We start from the raw sequence: 25,036 nt of genomic DNA, 5'->3' as shown, positions 1-25,036 counted from the left end.
GGGGAGCATATCTTTTCCAGATTTTATCCTTATTGGCCGTGTCCAGAAGCTTGTATGTATTCTTTGGGAGCAGAATGATAGTGTAGGTCCAGTAGCAGTATACAAACTAATATTGCTTGTCCTTTATTTTTCCTCGAGGGGTGGGTGGTATGACACAAAATTTCTCTGTTTGCGTGAAAAGGTTTGCAACATGTGATTTACTTTAGCAATTCAATCAGCTGAGGGGATCTAAGATCATAAGTTCCTAGAAGATTAGATCTCTTTGATATTGCGGTCTTAACAATGTTGAAAGATCGGTAATTGAGATTCATTGTAATATGGGACAAGATGAATTGTTATTACTCTGGTTTGTTATTGAATTCTATTCAAAAAAATAAAAAAATGGATATATTTATCCAATGTGAGCTAATCAATTCTTCGTTCTTTCTACCTTAGCTTGTTTAGGAAAAATCTTAGTTTTGCAGGTCATATATTTCTTTTCTAGTTGATGCTCTGAACGTTAGGTAATTGTAGTTTGAATGTTTCTCAGAAGTGGCAAGGTTGAAGTATCTTGAAGTTTGTGTTTTCTGCTAGGCCCTTCAGGTTCTTGTTGGGTTAGATGATGGTATTTTTCAAATACCAATTTGTCATCGTTTTTATTCCTCTTAAAGTAGTATTGTAGGGCTAAATCATATGTTGTGTGCTTCCTGTGTGTAACTCTGTGATGTTAGACAACGTCATTTCAAAATTCCCAAATAATAGATATTGTTTGCATCCCATTGATTCATTCCTTCTGAATTTGAAGCCTAAACCATTTTAAAGATGTCAATGTGAGAAACGGAGAGAGTGTTCTGTGGCACCTTAAACTGTAACGTTCAATTTTTTCTGACTGCGATTCAGGTCTAGGCAAATATTCTCGTTAAACCGCTAGTGGGAGGTGGGAGGTGGGAGGTGGGAGGTGAAAGGGAGGTGATAATTCACTGGTGAATGCATTGCGGGTCAAATGTGACCTAGATATTATACTAAATATCTACTTGTTTAAAGGCTTTTTGTAAATCTACTGCTCCCTGGGTAAGGGTGTCGAATAGGTGCAGTTTAAACTGTATCGTTCAATTTTTTCTTGACTGCGATTCAGGTCTAGGCAAATATCTCTCGTTAAACAGCTAGTGGAAAGGGGAGGGGGGGGGGGGGGAAGGGAGGTGATAATTCATTGGTGAATGCATTGCGGGTCAAAGGTGCCCTTGATGTTATACCAAATATCTACCCTGGGTGAGGGTGTCAAATAGCTGCAGTTTAGAGTTATTAGTCAATTCTATCATCTGCACCTTTTTTAATTTTTTTGTAACTCATATTTCATTCAAAGGCATAATGGACCACGCTATTGTTAAAATCTGTTGGCCAATTTCAATGAGCCAAACGTTTATTTTCTTATTGGGTCCATTAATTATGTTGAATGTTTGATGGAACTTATGTTTGTAACCTCGTGCATGTACATATGACTATGTTTCATTAAGAGAAACCCAAAAAAAAGAAAAAGAAAAAAGAAGAATCCTATTTAATTTGCGTCTTTCAATTTTGAGGGAAAAAACTTTGAAGCGGTCCCGTGTTCCATGCAAGATTCTATGACACGGGATCTATCAAGGCCAAAACTTTTCCTAAACCATCAGGAACAATCTGGATTGGACCATATCGGGCAGATGTGCCCTTGTTTATTTAAAGAAACTATTTTTTATTATGATTTTACCTGTAGAGAATACATTTGTATCCTTGTTTATTTAAAGAAACTATTTTTTATTATGATTTTACCTTTAAGAGAATACATTTGTGATGGGATCCTTGACTGATATCGTTCTGATCTTGTCGATAGTGACTTCTGTTTTTTAGAACTATGGTTTCATGACCTATGATGGATTTGAGAACGCCTGATGGGCTGGGACTGAAAGCGAAAAAAACTAGGCGATATGATGAAAGTTTATAAAGAATCCAATAAATGTACATTTTCGGCGTATCCAAATCCCAAATTGCCAATAAACACTGCCAAAAAGAAAATTTGCAAATAAATATTTTGTCAAGGTTTAGTAAAATTGTCAAAATGATGTTCACACTCAATGAGCTTTTCTTAAGATGAAGAGATTGGTTCAAAAGATGTATATTTGGAAAGTATCTTTCCCTTAGAAATGCAGCCCTAGGAGCCGTTGGGTTGTCAACCACCAGCCAAGTTTTAATAACAAAACAGGACTTTTATCGCCTAGCCCCATTCGACCCATGGATTTCTGGTGGCAGATTTTTGCGAAGGATATCAAGTCTCAATACTCACTACTTTTATTAGTAAGTATTAGTGCTCACTTGTGATTAATTAATAATCCTAGTGATTGGATTGGATCTATATGCTTATTCCTATAGGAAATGAAATATTTTCATTTATTTTTCATCCAATGACTATTCATTTAATATATTTTCATTCAAATAGATGGGCGGGAAGGTATGAGAGTCCTTGGCATCAACCATATATGGCCATGCATATGTATCAATGCTCTAGACTATTGTGCACTCTCTTAAGTCTGAAAAGGAACAAAAGCTTTAAATAGGAAAGAGGCTATTAGTATTCAAATTACTTCACTCGACAATTTTGGCCATTCATCTAGGGGGTGTTGCGATTTTAGAATCCCTCTTCGTTGGGCGACGTATCTTCCCAACATATATATCTCATTGGAGAAGAAGAGTATAAGAGAATGCAATGTTCAGTACTTCAGTTAACGCAAAGAATGACCTTGATGGGGCAGGAGGGCAGCAAGGCAGAGGGAGATGAGGGGGGGTGAAAGGGCACGAGGTTGCAGCAGTGGCGGAAAAAATGAGTGGCAACATCAATGGGTTGAATGTCTGAGGTGCAGAGGGAATCCGAAGATGGAAAACGCTCCTTCTAGCCTGGTCTCCACAGCCATTTCACTGTTTTAAAGTGAAATGTGGTTGGTTCTTGTTTAGGCTCTCCAGGTCCAGCGGTAGTTGGTAGTGTTTTAAATGACTGGTATGACAATTTCAAGTTGTTTCTGTTGATGGAAATAAGGAGGGATTTAATTGGAGTCTCTGACACAGTGAAACCAGTAGCATATTGAGTCATCTCCACTTTGGGAAGTTGGGAATTAGGACCTTGATGATGATAGGGGATAGCACAGTGACTTCAGATGTAGATGCTAAGTCGATGAATATTTGATCTTGTTATAAGAGAACTTGGAAAATATATGAATTGCATGTGATCATGATTTGTAAATCTACAAGTTTGGAGCACTAGGCATGATGCACGATTTCTAAAGAGACGCCTGATGCATATTCAAGAGACCTTACTGGTCCACTGCATAGTCTGCATGAGAGAGAGAGGCAACAATGCTACTTTGAAACTCTTCACCAGATGATTTGATCCTATGATGTTTCGTAAAGAGCTTGCAAAACCTCAAAAGATGTTCATGATGAAGTCCATAAAACACCCACCTTTCTAAATTAGTCACTGGAGTGCTGTGTGCTGAAGGTTTTTTTTATAATTCCATTGTGCCCAATGGTTCAAGGCATTATTCAATTCCCTGGAACCTAAAGCTATAAAACACCACATGCTCAACTGTTGATTTGATCTAAAACCAAGGGCCTTTTCACTGCTTCAGGATCAGCTTGTTTTTGGTAACAAAAAAAGGAACTGAATTTTATGGAATGATGGGACTTAACCTTTCACATAATCACCGTCCGGTGAAAACCCATCTCCATCATGTTGTCTCTGCGACAACTTCTTTGGCATCTAGATTTACAATACTCTCTTTCCCAAATAACATAAATCCAACAGTTGCCTGAAAGGAGAAAATTATTATCAAATTACTTTCAACCTCATTAAAAGTTAAAAGAATATGCTTAACCCAAAATATTTTGTGTTTAGGCATTAAACTAACATTATTGTCTGTTCAAATTGGTAGTTGTGAACAAAATTTCTGTAGTGGCTGTTAATCACAAGGAATTACTATTTGATAGAATGGCGTACCTTTCCAGTTTTGTGATCCATATCTTTAAGACAGCCCGTGAACTCAGCAAATGGCCCAGACAAAACTCGAACAGAAGCTCCAGGTGAAAGGAGCTTATCTTCTCCTGTCGATGGGTTAATCGCGATGGGTTCCATACCTTTTCTTAACCGCCTTTTGGGTTTACTATCTTTCACAGATCCTGTAACATCTCTGTATTCCTGATGCACCTCCCCATTGAAGAGCTCTTCTTGTTGCTCTTCTGCAAAGGCTTGGTCAGCTTTTTCTTGCTCTTCCTTTGCTTGTCTAAAAATTGCCTCCATGTCTGAAGAAGAAACTGGCCTGGGCCTGTTGATCTGTCTTTTTCTACAAGGAATAGAGAGCGGTTCCACATTATAGTAATTGGTGTCCATTGGAGAACATGTTCATGAAAAGAAGTAAGGGAGCTCCATAAAATCATGAGATAAAATTCTCCCCAACCAGCTTGACTCTAGCAATTTCCATGTTAGTTTGAAAACTTGACACCGGACAATTAGGTGCTACAGTCATCACCTTAAAGGTGGATTTGACTGCTCTAATACAAGCCTGAATCTAAAGATAAATGGCTTTTAAACAACTGCAAGATTCCCTAAACTTATTTCCTAGTCTGTGACAAGTAGTTCCAACAAGTTTATCTAGTGAGAAAACAAGACTCTTACGTATTACCAACTTTGGATCCAACAAAGCCACCAACACGATCACATTCTCTGATGAAATCATGAATCTCTTTGTTCAGCACACATCTTAAGAAGACACACCCTGGAAAGAGGGGTTTGTGTTTAACTGAGTATGAGCCATTCTTTAACTTCCTTTTAACCCGGGTAGCGGGAGCATAGACCTGAATAGAATCGGGAAGATCTGCTGTAAGAACCATCTATTTGGTCCAATTATGTCTGGACATTGTGCTAAAGTTCCAGCAGAAGAACTAAAATGAATTTTGATAATGAATGAAAAAGCAGTGAAAACATAGGAGTGGTAAACAAATGGAGAGAAGGGGGGAGGGGGGTGCTGAATTATCTCTGTTTATGTTAACTGTCTTCAGTAATCTTAGCAAAACAATAACTTACAAGAAAGAATTTAATCCATTCAATGAAACTAATGAATAAGAAGAAAAGGAGTGGAAGATTACTTAAACACAATACATATATTGCAAATTGAACAGGCTTGGCAATGAACTTAGTTCTTCAATGTCTTCATGTTCCCACTGTAATCACAGAATGATAACAGTTTTATTATTTTTTCCTTTTTCGTTTTTATTTTCCTATGAATAATCCAACTATCAATTACAGTAAAATACCTCTGATAAAGCAAAACAAAATCTAGTATTGCAACCCAATGATAAGAAATCTCTCTCTCTCTCTCTCTCTCTCGAATAATTAGGCATTTTGCCTCTACTGTTTGGGGTTGTGGGATGGCTTTCTTCTTCTTCCTGCCTTTTATTTCTTACATTTCACATTTCTTTCCTACTCCTGGAGCTTTACTTCAGTCAATTCTACATCACTGGCATGCATTTGATAGAGAAATATATTAATAGTTATCAGCACAATGAACAAAATACAAAGGAGATTCCATTTATATTAAAAAATATATTTTTTAAAATCACAAATAATTTTCCAAATCTCCCCCTTGGCATTAATGAATCAATGAATAACTAAAAACATCATTTGAAAAAAGAAATAATTAATAAATACATGTAAACCAAACCCTTGACTACAGCGAAGAAAACAACTTAAATTGCTTCTTTTACAAGCTCACGAATCAAATAAACCTAATTTCCAAATCCAACTGCAAGAGCTTCTAACACCATAATTTTTGTGGGGATGGGTTTTCTAACACCATAATTGAAAGAAAATTATAGCTAAATCACCTTGAATTCGATGTCTGGGTAGTTTCTGGCAAGAGTTTCAGCAAGCCGATCGGCGGTCTCCTCACTAGAAACCCGCGAAACCCGAACAACCCACCATTGTGGACCCAAGAGAGCGAGGTTGTCGAGGTTCAACTCTTCTTTCCAAGAAGCATGCTTCTTCTTGGGCTTCTTCAAGAGCCTCTCCTCGACTTCTTCTTTCCAATTGGTGGCGTTGCTCTCTCTCCTCTGGTTCCTTAGCTGTCTCCTCTCCCGAGCTGTTAATTGTTCGCTATTAACCGAATCGGTAGTTGCAGATATCACAGTTTTGTGACTTGTTCTGTGAATGCGAAGGGATGGGAGAGAAGAAAGAGATTGCGGGAAGGATAGAGCGGGATGATGGCAGCAAGGACTCCATATCAAAAGCCCTTGCTTCATCTTCTAGCTTTGTTGAAGAGCTTAATCTAAAAGTGACGATTTGAGCTTTGTTTCTGTCAATAAGTTGAACACGAATGGACATAATTGTCCTTAGACTCTTGGATAATGTCGGCGGCAAAGGTAGGCAGTAGGCTCTTAGACTCAATAATGAATAACAGCGGTGTGCAAATCGTGTCAAACGGTTGGTTCGGTTCTATTTCGGTCGGGCTGAATTAATACTGGTTTGAAAATGAGTCAATCCCAAGTCAAACTGTTTGAAGGAACTTTAATTTTCGATTTGAGCTAGGTTTTTACACGCCTACCAGTACATGGGAGAGGTCGAACCACTTTTTTTTTTTTTTTCGGGGTAAGGAGAGGTAGAACCAGTTGGATAGAATGTATTGAGGATTCCCTGGGATAATGGAGGTAGTCTCTCTATTTGTCTTGGTTTATTTCCACATAGAGAAATCGAACTATTTTGAGGTTTTTGGTGTAGGAGTTTCCCCATCATGGAATTGTTAATCGATTTTGATGTTGACATTGAGACTGTGAAGGACGATGATGGTTGTCTTTTCAACCAACATTTAATACGTATTTGAGGAACTATAGCTTAATTTTATTTTTTGACTTTTATTTAAAAAAAAAATCATTTTGACATTCACATGATTTTCTTTTTAAATTTACATTTATGTAGTTGTACCTTCTTTTAATTTACATAATGAAAAAAGATCCTCTCTAGATGCAGTGTGTGCTTAATCTAACATTCAACGACTGCAATAATATTAGGGGTGTACATCCATGAGTTGAGGTGTGTGTTCATATCCTCCTAGCCATTGAATGCCAGGTTGGACCCCCAGTGCATTGGAGAGGAGCCAAATCCTTATATGTCACATATTTATTATTTTTTTTTGTAGAATTCATACTCAATACAAATTAAAGGATTATTTTTTCTGGTGAATGTGCTTGGTTGAATTTTTGGTATATGTAAACATCATTAAGGCAAAAGAAATTTGAATTTATTCTTGTTCCTTCAGTATTTATCAAATATATACTAAAAAAGAATGTCATCTCACATAGTTAAAAAGTTCGTAGTTAGACTTTGGGATGGGTTGATAGGTCCGTCTCACGGTGTGTACCGATCGTCTTGTCCCTTCTGTCAGCATGCCTGTGGTACTATTACTTTGACAAAATTAGAGTGCTCAAAGCAAGCTTATGCTTTGAATACATTAGCATGGGATAACATCATAAGATTTCGGTCTTATGATGTTAAAAATGCATGTAGGATATTTTGGCTTGATCGATCTATATGGAACATAAAAAGTAGATAGTCAATACCTTATTGTGATTAGCCATAACCGGTCAATCTTTTGCATATATTTTTATATTCGTCTTTACTTGAAATCCCCATGTAACCGACCCTATTAATCCCATTTTTTTTTTAATTGTTGTATACTCAAAACGAAATGTGACAAAAATCTGATGCATTATAAATATTTTCAAATTCATTCAGGCTTGCCCCAAGCTTTTTAAGTTTAAAGCTACAACGTTTCATATACACTGGGGAATGAGGATGCACTACTAGAATAGAATCAATCATCTTTACGAGCAACCAAAATGAGGAGGGCATATTGGCGTCTTGAGATCATTATCAAGCCAAATACATCTCCAATTTCTCAACTTCTTCAACACTTCCAATGTAAAGTGGCACACGCTGATGTATCTGTCAAAGAAATTACGAGTCCTTAGAATATTATATATATATGTATGTATATATGTACATATGTATGTATATATATGTCAGTAATTGATCTCACCTCAGTTGGTTGAATATCGAGTACTCTTTGGTGGCCATCGGAACCTTTCCCTCCAGCTTGCTCCGCTAGATAGCTCATGGGTGCACATTCATATAAGAGCCTAAGTTTCCCATTCTTGCTCTTTTTGTCCCTCGGGTATCCGTAGATTCCGCCGTAGAGAAGTGTCCGGTGAAAATCGCCGACAAGGCTACCAATATAACGGGCAGAGTAGGGTTTCCCAGTAGGTCCAGGGTCTTTGAGGTCATCCATGTATTTCTTCAGTTTGTCATCCCATAACTGGTAATTTCCTTCATTGAAGGAGTAGATCTTACCTGATTTGGGTATCTGTATACTCTCTTGGGTCAAAACGAACTCTCCATACATTGGGTCCAAGGTGAAGGCAAACACTCCTTTCCCTATGGACAACACAAAGATCACTGAGCTGGAGTACATGCAGTAGCCTGCAGCCAATAAATTGCTGCCAGGTTGGCATACATTCACCACACACTTCTGTACGATTTTGTCTAACTGCATCCATGCCACGTGTTAAAAATTTATCATCAAGAGTTTGTGACCATAGTTCACGCCATAAGGGTATTTGGGGAAATTACCGTGGCAGATTCATCACTGACGTCAGCAAGGCATTCATCGTTGGGGCTGTAGATACCAAAGATTGATCCGGTGGAGACGGCAGCATCAATGTTGGAAGATCCGTCGAGTGGGTCGAATACGACAATGTAGTTCCCTGAGTAACTCTCCTCCACCGCAACTGGCACGTCCTCTTCCTCTGATGCTATGATGCCCGTCCGTCCACTTGATCTCAAGCAATTAGAGAACACCTGCGTGTTCATCAAACCCATCTTATCCATATATATACAGTATCACAGTCATCAAAAGAAACGGCACTGATTAAATCACAGAAAAGATGAATTTTTATTTGATGTAAGGTGAAGATGAATTCTTGGGTCCAACAGTAAAGGTATGAAAGTTGTAATCCAGTGGTCAAGTGGTTGAAATAGCGTCTCAATATTCATGGCACAACAGTGCATAATTCTTGCCCTCTGGACCTCACGCATGCGGTGGTTTTGTGCATCGGGTATGCTTTTTTGGAGGTGAAATTGAATTTGATTCCCCTCCGTGAGAGGGGTTGTAGGGTACAACCAGATAGAGAGGTGAAGGTGGACCAATTCGAATATATGATTTTGTGGATCGTGACTTATAAAGTATCTGAATGAATCTCTAATGGATGCGGTGGGCAGAATTAATACTGAATGTGAGTAGTATGATGTGGAGACTTATGAATACTTCCACACTCTCCTTAATGATTACCTTTAAAGATGAATTCTATCCGAATCGAATCCCACTAGAATAAAGAGTACCAACCTCGTTAGAGACGACATCAAGCTTCTTTTGATCTTCTCCTTGAATGTTAACGGCGCCCTGAACACCAGTGAGTTTGGAGATGCCGGCTCTCTGCACAAGAGAAGCAATTTGCTTACACGCCGTAGAAATGCTAGAGAGCACAATCGTGAGCTCGGCATCGATGTTACCAGCTTGTTCTTGTTTCAGCAACCAATTTGTAAGGGTCTCAATCTCAAACGCACTTCTCTTCTTTGACTTCGCCTCCGGCTCAGTCTCCAGAGCCATGCATCGTATCCCTGAACTGTCACCTCCGGCAAAGCTGTGCCTGTGGCTGTTGTTGCTTGGGCATAAGAGTAGTGTACTGTTTGCACCGGAGACGCACAGTTGGAACGGAGAACGGCGGGAGCTCGAGACGAGGAACCGCGATGACGTCACTGAGATTGCTGCAACCATGGCTGCTTTGCCTTTCCTGAATCCTCTTTGCTTTCACCTGTAAGTGGATCACTCTCGTTTTTCTCTTCTTTCCTCCTCAGACGCCTTTCTCGTTCATTTTTTGGGGTTTTTTTTCTTCCAAAATAACTGCTTCTATTGCGAAGGATATGAGATTGCGTTAAGAGTATTGTAGTGGTGGGAACGTAAGGCTAGCAGAGATTTCTGTTTTAATGGACCCCACTTATCCTACTCTCGTCAACCCTTTTGTGATCTCTAGCTCACCCTGGGAATTCATTGCATTCCTTGACGCACTGACGCCGCTCACACCCACACACACTCTCCTTTCCACAAAGGCGCGTGGTGCGTACGCCTCGCCTTTCCCAGGCGTCTCCAGCCCGCAGTAGTAGGACCTTGGGCGGCAATTTGGGCTGGGCTGCCTCCAACCTAAAGTGGCCTAGCCAGATTTGTCCAGCCTTGGCTGGAATTTCCAGCCCATTTACTTATTTAGGATTGAGTTTTTGTATTTCCATGTAGGATTTATTATAATTTAAAAAAAAAAAAAATAGATAGGCCTCAAGGAAAGTTTAACCAATCGAACTACCCCTTGGGATCATGTAAAACTTATTTGGATTAGGTAATCGTACGAGAACTATTTTTCTACGGTTTTCGATTTTACACATGAGATCCACTCAATGTGAAAGCCTAATGTAAGAAGCGAGAGAATAATTGGATTTCATATGTGGATTAGGCACTGTACGAAAATGGTTTTCGTACGAGGATTTGATTCGGACTCCTTATTAATGGCATGATAGCAAATCTTCCCACACCCCACCCCCCTGAAAAATAGGATTTATATAGGCATCAAGAGTTGATTTTTCGTAGAAACAATAAAAAACCATCTGTTTAAGGTTATTTATATAGCATGTACTAAACATGGCCCAAACCAACTCAATCCAACCCAATTTCACAAAACCAGGCTTTTATTTTACTTTTTAAATCGAAGGCACCATTTGATCGTAAGGAAAATTGAAGGGAAGGAAAATGAAAATTTTCAAAACTTAAAAGATATTTTTTATAATCATTACCCAAAATGATTGTATACACTATTTAAATTTCTTATCATATTTAGTGATGATACATTTTAGATGTAATTTTTATTTTACTGTTCATATCCAAGGGATTTAAAGATGCAAAATTATATTAAATTTAATAATTAAATATAGAACGATTTGGAGTTGATGACATAACCATGCGGATTATTGATTACAAAAGTTTCTTTTATATGTTTTAAAATTTCACTTTCCTTCCATTATTTCCTTTGCAACCAAACTGAGTTGAATTGTATCTCTTCGAACTGAAAGGGAACTAATGGGATTGGTTGTTTTTGAATTTTATAATTTAAAACAACCCAAAACATGTATAGGGTTGCCAATCAAAGTTGGTCCGAACATTTCCGTAATTTTCCATTGACGACTACACCCCTTTTTTTCCTGGAAAATAATCCTCTGTTTTTCTCATCCCTGTTTTTCCTTGTTTTGCTACCTGCAGAACGCGACACGTGGACAATTTTAAGACCAACACACCGGATGTAATAATCCTCACCCAATCTTGATCGTTGGTCTCCTTGTTGTCCATGTGTCGCGTTTTGCAGGTAGTAAAACAAGGAAAAACAGGGATGAGAAAAACAAAGGATTTTGATCATTTTTCCCCTAGTAAAGGTCAGTTTTTCATAAGGAAATTCTCCATGGAAAAGCTGGAGTGGCCCATATTACAGGCAGCATTTAGAAACGAAGCCCAGTCTGCCCTAGTTAATGGTTGGAGTGGACTAACATGCCCATTGGACCAATAGAAAAGTCTAACATGATATGTGATCTATAAATATATTTTTTTAGAAGAAAGAACGCTATCTGCTTATGTATGTCTAAGCCTAGACACAGAGGATGTGGAAAGACAATATTACTCTATGCTGAAGATGTTCTTGTCTACCCTCTCATTGGCCGTGCCTGGTGGCATGTACTTGCATCTGCAAGTAGTATTCTCTTGTTTTGTTGCGCGATGGAGTTTAAAAGTTAAAAGCTGATAGGGATCCTCTATGGCGAGACAAAGTACATCTAACGGCCTGGAGCACATGTTTAGACGTTCCAGAACGTCAAATGTGCGTTGCCACCCCCCACAAAGTAGCCGGATCGGTTAAAAGCTCAAAGATAACTGAGCAATCAATTCATAAGGAGTGGTTTTTAGGCCTAATGATTACTAGTTTCTCCCAACCGAAGAACCAGACTACCCCATCCTCGCCAAGGATATCCATAACTTCTTTCATCAGATTATATTTGAAGTGGGTCCTGGCGGAGCCATATCAAATCTGTTTATCATCATCAGATTATCTGAATATCTGATTGAAAGTCCAACAGATAGATGATGTGTATCTGGACTCTGGATCCGATTATTTGTTAGATAATCAATTCCATTCAGATACCCAATTTAGATATTGGATTTGGGATTGGGTTAAATTTTGAGCCAAATTGGGCCGATTCTGTTCAAAATCCATCAATTTTAAATTGCTAGCCTGCCTGAGTTGCACCACTAACAGGAGTGGGTTGGTGTAGACACCTTCTTCCGCTTAGGCCCCATTATGGACTATATGAGTTGGTCCAATTGAAAGTGCTAATTCTGGGAAATGTTATAAAATTTCATGGCACAAATGTTGGCTGGGCCTACCAATATAGTTGCGGAATGCAGCTCCGCCAGAAGTAAATCCTAACCATTGAATTGGAAGAGGGTGCCGTTTTGGTCATGAGTAAAATAGGGCCCTAATTCCATTTTGACAAAAAAAAAATTTTAATTTTTTAATTTTTTAATTTTTTAATTTTTTAATTTTTACAAAATTAGAAGGTATCGATCTCCCAGTTTGACATCAAATTTATCATGTGGAAGGATGATGTGGTAATTTCAATCCAATCAAAATCATAAACTGACCTAGATCTACCACATATCGAATTTCTGACTCTGATTCCCTTTTTATAAGAGTACTAGTCTTATAGAGCCAAACGATTTCATTTTATGCTTATTACTTGATGCAATGCTAAACGTTACCGGTTGGGGGAGGGGAAAGAGAAAAGCCACTAAAGGTAGCGAAAGAAAAACATAGTATCCAATGCAGCTTCTTAGAGGAAGGGATTTTAACAGTTTTGGATAGAGAAATAAAGGTGAAAAGAGAGAAAGGGAGGTGGGGAGAAGGGTGACTCTGGAATATCCTTATCTTAGGATGAGATGAAAGGCATAATTCTTCTACCTTTAGGGTGGAATGCAACAGCTGAAACTTGGCTTCACATTGACTATTAGGGAGTCATAATTTAAGAATTTATTGTCACAAAAAAAATAAGATTAAATCTAAAATATTGTAGCATCCGTATGAGAATTGCGCTGCAGTCTCGCGAAAGTGCAGATTTTGCAGTGGATATGTGTTGTCCAATGTAAAGACTTAAAAAGAATTGGACATCTTCTCTCTAATGATTAGTTTTTAAAAGACGGTCTACCTGAATCCCAACAAATTAAACCATTTGTACCACAGATATGCAAATATAAAAGTGAACTTAGGAGGTTCTTTTCTAGAATATAACCTAAAAAAATGTACGAAGTGATGTCCACTTGTGATTTTGGATGATTGAGAGCTAGATCAGTATTTTCTCATCATCTTTTATGGTATATTCATATGTAGTGAGTGGCAAGCCACCACTTTCTTGATATTTTAGCGTACTTAAACCAAACTTACACATATTTTTTTTTTGTTGGTAAACAGAAAAAAAAAACTGATTACTTATGGTTGCAAGATACAACACCGAAGATAATACATTAAACAAAGGAAGACAGCCAAGAGTGAAGGTCTTCTTGACTCTCCATATTGTTAGAGTCTATTGGCAAATGATGTGGAATATGTCTTATTTAGATTCTCTATAACTGGGAGTTGGAATATATGCTACAACCTGATGATCGTCATTTTCCTCTTCAGATATAAATTTATAAATTGATTATAAATTCTTACGTCTCCATTAGGGTGATATACGCTTGCCAAGTCACATAAATGTGAACCTAATATTGTTATAATTATATCTTGGATCTAAAAATAAAAAAATTGGATGGCTATTGTTTGAATGACAGCTCTACATGTAATGGCATTCTTTTGATTGCCCCGTAATTCTCAAATTAAAAGTTCTTTACATCAAGAGTAAAAAAATATTTGCAAAATTATTTGAATGTGACCTAATATTTATTTTAAAAAATTGTTATTGTCTTCCACGTTTTTCCAAGTACATATATAAATGAAATAATAAGTTTTACTTTGACCCCAAAAAAAGTTGAACTAAGAAGACAAAAAAAAAAACAAAAAAATACAAATTATTTAAAACCTTAAGTGGTGTCAATAAAAAAATTCTTTATTAAAAAATATTATATTTTAAAAGCAAAAACAGATTATCGAAGACTATCATATTATATTAGAATCTCAAGGGGTGGTTAGTCATACTCTAGAAGGTGAACTAGAGGAACCAAAGATGGAGGAGTGGATTCCAAGTTACCAGACCTCTAAGCTAGATGACTTTTAAATCTTTTGATTGGTGATAGGAAAAGAAAATGTTTTATTTTTCTTTTTTCTTCATTCGTGTTATTTTTCATCGACCATTGTAGAGAGAGAGAGAGAGAGAGAGTTTAAATGGCGCCAAGCTATTGGTTGTTGGGTCAATGTGAACTGAGGAACTCTCCCTTCTATATTATAGTTGCTATATATGTTTCCTCACTTTCCTCGTCATTCCGATACGTAGACTATTCCACTTACGCGGTTCCACATCTTCCCACCCCTCAATCAACCCATAATATGATCTTTCCCAAAAAATTAACCCATAATATTATGATATGAAAAAAAAAAACTTATTTTATCTCATTTTAATAAATTATTCTAAAAAAATATAAAAATAAAAAAGTTCATATTTTCCTAAGGCTATGGTGAACGTGAATCACAGTGGCACGCCTAGACAACATGGGATGAGAGAGGGGGGAGAAAGTGTTTTATTTGAATTGTCAAATCATAATCACGGGTGAATGAAAACTTTGTCTAAATAAAAAATAAATCCATCCCATGAGAGGAGGAAAACTTTCTCAAACCAATTATGGACAAATATAATTTGAGTAGCTCAAAAAAAAAAAAAAGACCGAAAAAAGAATATTTGAACAGTTGGTGTGGAATTTACCTCCTAAATGGAGGGACTCTCTATTATATAGATGGGAAAAAATTTTTACGAGCGAATAATTTCTCGACAGTGATAAACATGTGTATAACTATTAGTTTCAGACTCACATAACCTGAGAAATCAATAAATGAAATTTGATCAACCTATCAAACACACGATAAGGGGAAGGAGGAATTTGTGACTAATTAATAGCTAGTGTGAGATTAAATTCCTAACATAGAGAGAGCGCATAATAGAGAAATGACAAAAAGATTTACATTATTTAAATAGAAAAACAAAAGCAAAAGTAAAAGCTTATTATTCAAACCCAACTATTCCAACTATTTTGATCATGGGAACAATCGAAAGTAGATTCTAGAGAGTACGACTTACAAGTTTTAATTGAAAGCTTCAAACTTCTACAATATTCTTCCATAAGATTTGATGCAAAGACACCAAAGTAACCCATCAAAGTTTTTTATTTTTAGAGCAAAAATATCCGATACGTATCGGTATTTATATGTAGATTAATATTCGCCCAATGCCATCCACTCACACAATCATTGATCTCAACCATAACCACCAAACGTCTCCCCAAATTTAGATTTCAGATTTAGAGAGAGAGAGAGGGAGAGATAGATACAAACGCGTTAAATTCTTTATTATTAAAAAAAGAAGTAAGAAAACAGAAAAAAAAAACTAAAAACATGATAATAAAGGAAATGGAAAAGAATAAACAAAATTAATAGTCAATTAAGGGAAGAAGAGGACCTAAGTTCGGTAGCAACCCAAACGTGTCTTTTCGGTTGGTTGTTTTCTACTTCTCTCTTAAGTCTTTGTTCTATATAAACTCAATCAAACCCAAACTCTCTTCGTCTTTTCTCAAGCACTTCCACCCATTCTTCCCCTTAAAAATTTAGTTATTTTCTCTTATTGAAACATTCCCACAGTTTTTAATCAATTTCGTCATGGCTTATCTCACTAATTACAAAATGATTATGCCCCTCTTCCTTGCCTTCTCTCTCCTCCTCCTCCAAGGAGCTTTAGGTATTGTTTCTTCTCTGTAATCTTCATTTGGTTTATTATGATTATGATTATGATTTATAAATATAATTATGGTGATGTGTTTCTACCGTTTCAGGTGAGATCGTCTGTGAATATTTGCCGAACAACTTGTGTGCATTCTCGATAGCTTCATCTGGGAAGAGATGCGTATTGGAGAATTACAAGACAAAGCAGGGGAGTATGGCATACCAATGCAGGACATCTGAGGTGGTGGTTGAGAGGATGGCGGAGTTGATTGAGACCGACGCCTGCGTCAGGGCTTGTGGTGTCGATAGGAAAACTGTTGGCTTTTCATCCGATGCTTTGCTTGAGCCTCAATTCACCTCCAAGCTCTGTTCCCCTTCATGTCTCCACAGATGCCCCAACCTTGTCGATCTCTACTTCAATCTCGCTGCAGGAGAAGGTATATATCCATTCCTCTGTTCAATCAATGGCGGTTTTGATTTTAATTTCATTGAATCCCCATAGATTCTGATGACTTGATAATGGAAACAGGGGTGTTCTTGCCGGATCTATGCGAGGGCCAACGTATGAACCCTCACCGTGCGATGATGGAGCTCCTTAGCTCTGGTGTGGCACCTGGTCCTATCCCCGGTGAATCATCATCCCCATTCTTTGCTGCTGCTCCGGCGCCGGTTTCCATCTGATTTAATTACAGTTTTCTTGGTATCTCCTTTTACGTACTTGAAGGAAGATGTCTCTCCTTCCCGGCCATTAGTACACTTTCTTGGCTGTGTAGTAATTAAGCATACACATTAGCGAGGTGATTTGGGCTCATTTATTGGGGTTCGGGTGGAGAATTATTATATTTTTCCATTATAAGATGTATAACCCATTCTTTTTTTATTTCTTAAAATTTATGGGTCGAGCAGTCTAGCTTGATAGTTGATACATTAATTACCTTGCTTAAATTACTCTGCAATTTTTTTTTTTTGGTAGAAAACTCTGCAAACTTGATGTCTTTATGGTGAACTCGATGACCAGCATATCCATATATGAGGAGGAAATATATAATAAAAGATCGTGTTTTCCTAAGACCACAGTGAATTTGTTCCCCACATGCTTTCGGAACCACTCGATTGAGGATTGAGGATGAGGATTGAGGATTGAGGAGGGAGGGAGGGGGGAGGGAGGGGGGTTCTAATACCCTTGGATCGTACGATGCTTCACCGAGTGGTTGAGAGAAACTTTGGGCCCGTTTGATTTTATTTCTTGAAACGTGTTTTTTTCCTTTTTTTTTGTGTTCAGAAACGAAAAAACATCCCCAAAAACCATTTGATTTTTATGTTTTGTTTCACTTGTTTTTGGAAACAGAAATAGAAATTTATGCTTATTTCTGTGTCTAAAAACAATAATGGAGAAACAAATCAAACTTGTTTTTCCGTTTCAAGAAACAAGTGGGAGAGAGAAAAATTGTGAAAAACACGATACTTCACTCGACCTATCCCAACCCTAAACCATTGTTGAAGCTTCTCGCTATCCAGATGTGGCGATTCCAATCTGGTTGTGCGAAGCTTTTAGTTTTAGATTACCTTCATCATTTTGAAGCTCATCTCAACGAAGCATACCTACAATTCCAATGTCATGCCTTCACTCATGAGTTGCATACCTAGTTACCTACAATGTTTGGACCCGACTACACTATTGAAAATGTTTTGGGAAACAAAAAAATCAAGTACCTTTTTATAATTCCAAAAATCGTTTCTTAGTGCAAAAAAAAAAAAAAAAAAAAAAAAACCATTTTTACTGTTTCTAGACACAAAAACAGTAGAAACAAAATCAAACGGCCCCTTTATCCAAAATAAATGTCGAATTAGCTTTATTTTGTATTTTAGCTATCAATTTATAATGACCTCCCATTGGTGTGAGATAGGGTGGGGTGGTTACTTGTAAAAGTGAGGAACTTTTCTCGTGTTATATTGTGTTCGAATGAGTCTGCGCTGGACTAGGATGGTATTATGGTAACAAGGAATGATAATGGGTACCCATTTACCTTCCTTGTCCTTCTCTGGGCCATAAGGATTTCATACCATACAACACTCTTATTCCGTTGAGAGAGTTATAAGTTGGTAAGATTCTCATTCTGTGACGGTGGTGTAGCTTTATGAAGAGCGTACAAGTAAGAGAATCTCAACTAACTAGGGGTGTCAAGCGATTAGTCTCTGGCCATTATCGACGTAAGGATGTCAATTGGTTGATCCCGATTTTAACACTTTGGTTTAGGTGAAACATGTACAAATCAAAACAAAATTGAAACCATATAGTATTCATGATCTAAATCGTTCGGTTTTATGCTATTCTTATTTGGTTTCGCTCGATTTGTACATGATCTCGATCATTCAATTTGAATTATGATTAATTTAATTTGAGAAGGAAAATATAACCTCATGAAGATAGAGTCCTACAATGTCAAATCTAGTACCTTTCAAACCGTTTTATATTATTAACCAAAGATGCACACAATAAGTAAACAAAGATGCATACAGTAGGTAATGTCACACAACTCAACAAAGACATGATCCTATGGATTAGTATAATTTAGGTTGAGTTCGATTTTATACACACACAGTTTATATTTTATTCAGTTCGAAACACAATGAAATTTCACTTTTTGAAGCCAAAACTGAATCCAATTTTTTCAATTCATTTTCAAACCGTCATTTTTCATTTCGGTTCAAAATTGACACCCTTAGACTTGTACAGTGACCACAAAAAAAAAAAAAAAAAAATCCTGTTTAGGTTCTGAAATTTTGAAACACCATTTTTTCGTTTAAAAACTGCGTTTTGACATAGAAACTGAAATTTTCATTTTTGACACGAAACGGCGTTTCTGGAACAGAAACGATACCAAACGGACCCTTAGAGTATATAACCTATAAATGGGGAAAGCGGATCAGATTCGCGTACAAGAATGACCCTGGTCTGTAGATTTAAAATCAGTTTTCTCTCTCTTCATTTAATAGATTCTAAATCTGTAGACTAAAGAAGTATGAGAACATTCTCGTATGTGAACCTGATCTATTCACATAAATGGGATCGGGTCAAATTTCATTATGAGAAAATGAAATAAAAAAAAATTTAAAAATGAAACTGAGGAACCGTCTATCTAGTATCTACCACCAAAATCCAACCGTTCACATAATCAGCCAAGGCCCAAGACCGGACTGTTACCACGCCCACACCCCACTTGAAAGGACAAGGTAAGGCCAATACATGAGCCTATGCCATCTGTTACGACCCTGATAAAAACCCATCGGACTACAAACCTGGCGAAGCCCATCTGAGTAGTCTTCTTTCTACAACAGTAATTATAATAATGAAGGAAAGAATGCTACCAACTAGCTTACGTGTGTCCACATCTAAACACAATAAATGCAAAAAGACTATGCTATCACATGTCCTCTCATTGACCTTTGTACTAGCATATACCTACACCAACAAGGTAGCGTTCTCTTGCCCTAGTAAGAGCCAAGTTACTCAATAAGGTCCTAACACATTTGTCACAATGATCTTGGTTTTTGCCACTTGGCAAATTAGATGTTGTCTAAATTTAATAGACAGGTTGATTTCAAGATTCCTGGCATATATGTCGAGTTTTAAGCTAAACAGAGTTTGTCATGTAGAAAAGTAAAGCTATGAAAATCTATAGACTACAAAAGGGTGCAAGGGTATTCATGAATGATTGTAAAAAAGAATTTTACATTATTTGATTAGATCAGGTCCTAATATGGCATGTGATTAATCTAACTTTAAAGTATATATCCTTAATAAAGGATTACTCTTTTGCAACTTATTGGGATTTTGGATTCGAAACGGATTTTCATATTGGAGGCCCATCAGCCCATGGTAGGCTCAGGTTGTACCGTTACACCACTCGTCAATCCACGAGCTTCGTTAGAAGCTTTAGATTCATGAATGTTTCAACTTTCGAGACTACCTGACCATCTGAGTATCTGATCCCTTCATGCTTTGTCTTTCTTATCAGGAACTCTAGCGACTGCATCAACTTGCTTAGGCTTTAAGTCGTTGGGGAACATAAAAGAGTAAGTTTCACATAAATTGGACAGAAAATATAAGGAGAGATATCTATATGCTAGTTAAGTGTAATGGAATCTTGCACACTAACATTTTATTGATTGTCCGATCCTTTTTTTTGCATCTTTGTTGTTCATGAATTGATCATTTGTTGCAATCCCATTCTCTTTACCGCCGCTTCTCTCTCTCTCTCTCCTCCTGTTGAAACCTACAGATGCTGGGTGATTGAACAGGTAAAATGCAAAGAGGGAGATCTGATGACCAATAAGATACTAGTATATAAGATTCCATTACACATAACTAGTGTGTACATCATTTTCCTAGTTAATTGGATAAATTCTATGTACCATTTTAAACCGGTTCTTATATACAAGAAGGCATCTTATGGGGATTTTTTTTTTTTTAGGGGGTAAACATGGAGATATATCTATAGTTATAGTTATAAAATGTGAATATATTTGAATGATTCAAAGTAGATGATATTTTAGATATGTAGATAGACCCTGAATTCCAGCCTAGACCATATAATAATTAGGCGGCCAAACCAAAAACTGACCATTAAATTATGTGGGGGAAGAGTGAGCTGGCGATGGTAAGAATTTCCACATATCTCCTTGACAGTGCAGCTCTTATAAAGTATGTCCAAATAAATCGATGATGCACCTAATGCAGTTCTTATAAAGAATTTCCAAATAGACGATGCACCTAATGCCATAAACTATAGAAAAAAAAGATCTCCATTGGATCTTATGAATCCATGCTATTTAGTCAAAATAGAACAGTACGTGACCAGTCAATGTGGATGATTAATTTCTTAAATTTTGGTTGTGTAGGAGCACCTTGGAACCAGTGATTCGTTTTCTAAGATGTAGGAGAAAATCATTAAGGTCCAAATAACAGGAATCTGACACAGGCTTGGAATTGGTCGGAAAATAGGTTGTAATTAAAAAACCCTAGAAAATAAAATAGGGAACGAAGAAAGATTCCCCACAATCAGACCTTGCATTGTCATCCAATTTATAAATGGTTAATCAGATACAAGTCTTTAATTGGGCTAAACACGTTTTAGATAGGTTTTAAATGGGTTAACGAAACATATATCTCATTTTTTTTTTGCTAATAACGGGTATTTAGGTCTTCGACCTGATTAGTCCCACGGGCCTATGCTGATCCCATAATCACATGAATTGGGTTATATTAGGGTTGAATGAGAACCATTCAACTTTTATGAAAAAAATGAAGTAATACTCTGTGTGAATAACCCAAGGTGTCCCATTTAAAAGCATTTATCTCTAAATGGATTGTAAAAGCTATAATTAGGCTTTAATTGTGTTAGGCTATTAGTCAAACATTTGTTACTCTTATTGAGTAACACACTTACAGTGGATCTTGATTGAACTGCCGGCCGGACGTAAAATTGACACCGTTAATTTTTGGGGAAGATGACGTGTATCATGTGCGGGAAGAAACATATAAGCTCTCTTTTTTATAAGACCATGGGACTGATAGATGTTGACAAATCCTGGTACAAGGAATGGGTGCGCTTCATGTCTTTAATGAAAAGGAAGGAGATTATTTGTGGTTCTTCTTTTGGTTAGACATGGAAGAAAAATTAAAACCCCAACTGGGTAAAGGAAAAACAATATTTCTGAAGCGGGTCCAGGTTTGGGTCTCCATTAAAGGAGCAAAGAATCTCCTTCCCATTTGAAAATGTCATCTATTGGATTTGGACTTTGATGGGCTTTTCACAAAGCTATTGTAGGGTAAGGAGGGGACATTCACCTCCATTTCTCCCATTTCAAGATCAAAAACAAAGAATTATACATTCAGCTTTGTCTGCCAATAATCTTTCCTTCCATTGACTAACACCTCCATCATATTTTCTGTGCTCAAAACCTTTATTTGAAGACGTTGAATAAAATTTTCCTTTCAAAAAAGGAATCAAATCTGTGTTCTAGATCTAATATTATCGATTATTGTTTTAATTACTTAGGTTTTCTTTGGTATGATTTATATTTGTATTTATTAATTTTTTTTTCAAAAATTATTTGTGAGAATAAATTATAGATTACAAATAGTATTCGATTATTTTTTATTAAATAGATTATATAATGAGAAAATAGGTTTCAAGTTTCACCTTCAGCTTTGAATTTTGAGTGAGGGAGATGATAGGACTTAGGGTTTTTTATTGGAAAAGTATAAAATATATTGAAGTTACATATTTACCTTTGATTTTGAGTAGTTTTGTACATGTGCTCATTTAAGGTAGTACAAAAATCAACATAAATGATTTGTTGCCACAAATCACAAATAGCTTGAGAGTAATTTATGATTTGTGATTTATTATAATTTATCATAAACAGAAATAAGTGCTATAAATTATACCAAATACTTGTAAAAATAGAGATAAGTCAAATAAATACAAATAGAAATCAAACCAAAAAGAGCCTTAATTGTGGTTAGCATAAGAGGAAACAGATAAAGGACTAATATTGTGACTTGATTAAGTGGTCGAAACAGCCTGTCGATATTTTTAGGGTAAGATTGCGTAGTTCTTACCTTCTAAACTTCACACATACAAGAGCCTTGTACAACATGCCATTTATTAGCAAAGAGAACGAGTAAGAAATCGCTCAGATGGAACCTGCTCTCGTCTCTCTCATAATCTCATAATTTGATATTCTTTTATCCTTTGCTTTTATCTTGCTTGGGAAGCTCTCGGACCAATGATGGGATGGATTGGGGAGATAGCTTCAATTCAAAGTTGGGGGAGGGGAGGAAGTTCTAATTTAAAGCTACGATTATATTATGACGAATGGGATCCTCCCCAATCGTGCAATGGGACCCACCACTGAGAAGATATATGGGTCCCAGTGAACGGGTCAGATGATCAGATCCGAATATTGCAAAGACATCCGAACCATATGGATATCAGAGATCAATCAGGCATGGATCACGCACCCGGCCAACACATACACAAAGTGGATCCGACTACAACCCTATGTGTATTCTCTACGAACACGTATGATATGATTTTCTTTGAGATATAAGGAAATAGTGTCTAAGACTTGAAACATGACTAGCCCAAGGTGGATATAGTCTTCCCATTCTGACATTCATAGGTTCGTTTGGCCAGACGAGTACTCCAATAGGAGTCAAAAAAGGGTTAATCATCTAAACAAGATTTTGATTTAAAAAAATGTTGGAGGACTTTGGTGCAATGGTAAAATTGTTCCATTGTGAGGAAGTAGTCATGGGTTCAAATTAGAAAATAGTCTCACCAAAATATAGGGTCTAATAAGTGTTATTGGATCAAGATAAGCTCAAAGCTGTAGCTTGTGCGAGTTTTTTAATTAAAGAGTTTGATGATCTAAAAGACCTATTCAAGAGACTTATTATCGGTGTAACACCTCTATCAATTAAAGAGCTTGAAGCGGTAGTACTATAAACATGAGTAGGGCATAGCGTCAACCCTAATTGGGACCATCCTTTTATTAAGTTCCGTATATTTTTACCTACAATTCAAATATAGACTATTGTTGATTCATTGATCATGGTACAATGTGTATTAATTAATGCCTTTTTAGGCTAGGCCTTATTGTTGGGGTCCCACGTGGATGGCATAAGTAATATCCCACATTAGTAATGGGTAATTCAATGTAAAGACTTATAGATACTTAGACACTTCTCTACTTAACGGTTAGCTGTTGAGGATGAGTTCTTCTCAAATCCCTAATACGCACTCGCTGCATAAGTCAAGATTGATGTCCATAATATGGCCAGATAACGGGTTTGAAAATCCCATTAATCATGCCACATGACACACGATTTTTAGAATTCTTTAGGAGGACCGGCCATGAAGGTATGAAGTCCTCAAAAGACTATACCACTCTTCTCTGTCGCCTTTCAACTATGACAAAATGTGAAGAATGTCCAATTTTGTATGAAATTAGGGCTTGAAGTTATGTGGTTGCAATGTTCAACAGGACTATTCATGAAGTCCACCAAAGTGACTATGACTATGACCTAGGATATGTCCACATGTACGGAGCTATATATGGTTTCACATTTGGTGTATTAATTTGCTTGGTGGAGAAGAATTGCAAAGATATTGTGGATCAAACATCTTAAAAAGATATCTCCAAAGGACAAAAAACACTCCTCAAAAGCAATAATGCAATCAACACCCACTTCCACGCCTGGACCATCTCCATTGATCTCCACTACAACCACTCACATTAAATGATTTCTCCCCTTTCCCCCAATCTCACTCTGATCACATCCTTGAAGCCAAACTCATTTTGGGATCTTCTTCATTGTTGAAATGATCTATGATCATTGCCCACAATTTGATCTTGACTGGACTTAGCTAGGGTGATCAAGAAGGGCAATCTAGGTTCTGAATGACCTCATGCATTACACTTGCTCACGCATTTCAAAATGAAAAGATATGTGGTGCTTTTTAATTTTTATGTTAGAGACACATTATATACAAAGTCAATTCCGGGCCTCAGTGAAAATTGAAAAGCCAAACCAAACACTGCCCTACTAGTGTCGTTTAGATACCCAACAAAAGTAAGTAGGGTTACACCGAACCCTTCTCTTTTACGGCTAAGGATGGTCTCTACTCTTTATTGTTCATATAAATGTGGTCAGTAGTTAAATGCAGCAAGTCAATCGTGTAGCTCCGCTTCCTTTCTTTTGTTTCTCTTTCCTTTGTTTAGAAAGTTTGGGAGTGAGGAACAGGTCAGTGCCACCTCTGGAACATTGTTCTATTTGCTATAAGATATATATAAGAGAGAGAGAGAGAGAGAGAGAGAGAGAGAGAGAGAGAGAGAGAGAGAGAGAGAG

At 37.0% G+C, this 25,036-nt stretch overlaps 4 protein-coding genes across 8 annotated transcripts in view; 2 read left to right on the top strand and 2 right to left on the bottom strand.

Moving 5' to 3' along the window:
* Positions 1 to 3,247, top strand: part of LOC122085817 (autism susceptibility gene 2 protein homolog) — a 44,056-nt gene extending 40,809 nt beyond the window's left edge. For 3 of the 5 annotated variants that reach the window (XR_006142228.1, XR_006142232.1, XR_006142231.1), the window contains one exon: positions 2,450 to 3,247. The gene's annotated coding sequence lies outside the window, so the exon portion shown is untranslated. The remainder of the gene's footprint in view (positions 1 to 2,449) is intronic. The other 2 variants (XR_006142230.1, XR_006142229.1) reach the window with 2 other exon arrangements.
* Positions 3,248 to 3,582: 335 nt separating this feature from the next.
* LOC122085819 (transcription termination/antitermination protein NusG) lies at positions 3,583 to 6,350 on the bottom strand. Its single transcript, XM_042654409.1, has 4 exons — positions 5,884 to 6,350; positions 4,676 to 4,854; positions 4,001 to 4,343; positions 3,583 to 3,812 (listed from the first exon to the last, which is right to left on the bottom strand). The coding sequence occupies exons 1-4, from the start codon at positions 6,295 to 6,297 to the stop codon at positions 3,732 to 3,734; spliced, it is 1,017 nt and encodes a 338-aa protein (XP_042510343.1). The 5' UTR covers positions 6,298 to 6,350; the 3' UTR covers positions 3,583 to 3,731.
* Positions 6,351 to 7,756: 1,406 nt separating this feature from the next.
* On the bottom strand, positions 7,757 to 10,033 carry LOC122086023 (fructose-1,6-bisphosphatase 1, chloroplastic). Its single transcript, XM_042654695.1, has 4 exons — positions 9,453 to 10,033; positions 8,681 to 8,908; positions 8,091 to 8,597; positions 7,757 to 7,996 (listed from the first exon to the last, which is right to left on the bottom strand). Exons 1-4 carry the CDS (start codon positions 9,882 to 9,884, stop codon positions 7,925 to 7,927), a joined length of 1,239 nt encoding a protein of 412 aa, XP_042510629.1. The 5' UTR covers positions 9,885 to 10,033; the 3' UTR covers positions 7,757 to 7,924.
* A 5,908-nt stretch (positions 10,034 to 15,941) lies between these two features.
* Positions 15,942 to 17,047, top strand: LOC122086238. Its single transcript, XM_042654976.1, has 3 exons — positions 15,942 to 16,132; positions 16,227 to 16,553; positions 16,646 to 17,047. The coding sequence occupies exons 1-3, from the start codon at positions 16,054 to 16,056 to the stop codon at positions 16,795 to 16,797; spliced, it is 558 nt and encodes a 185-aa protein (XP_042510910.1). The 5' UTR covers positions 15,942 to 16,053; the 3' UTR covers positions 16,798 to 17,047.
* The last annotated feature ends 7,989 nt before the right edge of the window (positions 17,048 to 25,036 follow it).

Source organism: Macadamia integrifolia, chromosome 8 (genome assembly GCF_013358625.1).
Source record: "Macadamia integrifolia cultivar HAES 741 chromosome 8, SCU_Mint_v3, whole genome shotgun sequence".
NCBI classification, from domain to species: domain Eukaryota; kingdom Viridiplantae; phylum Streptophyta; class Magnoliopsida; order Proteales; family Proteaceae; genus Macadamia; species Macadamia integrifolia.
The sequence above is the reverse complement of the archived record's forward strand: the minus strand, read 5'-3'. Positions and strand labels throughout refer to the sequence as shown.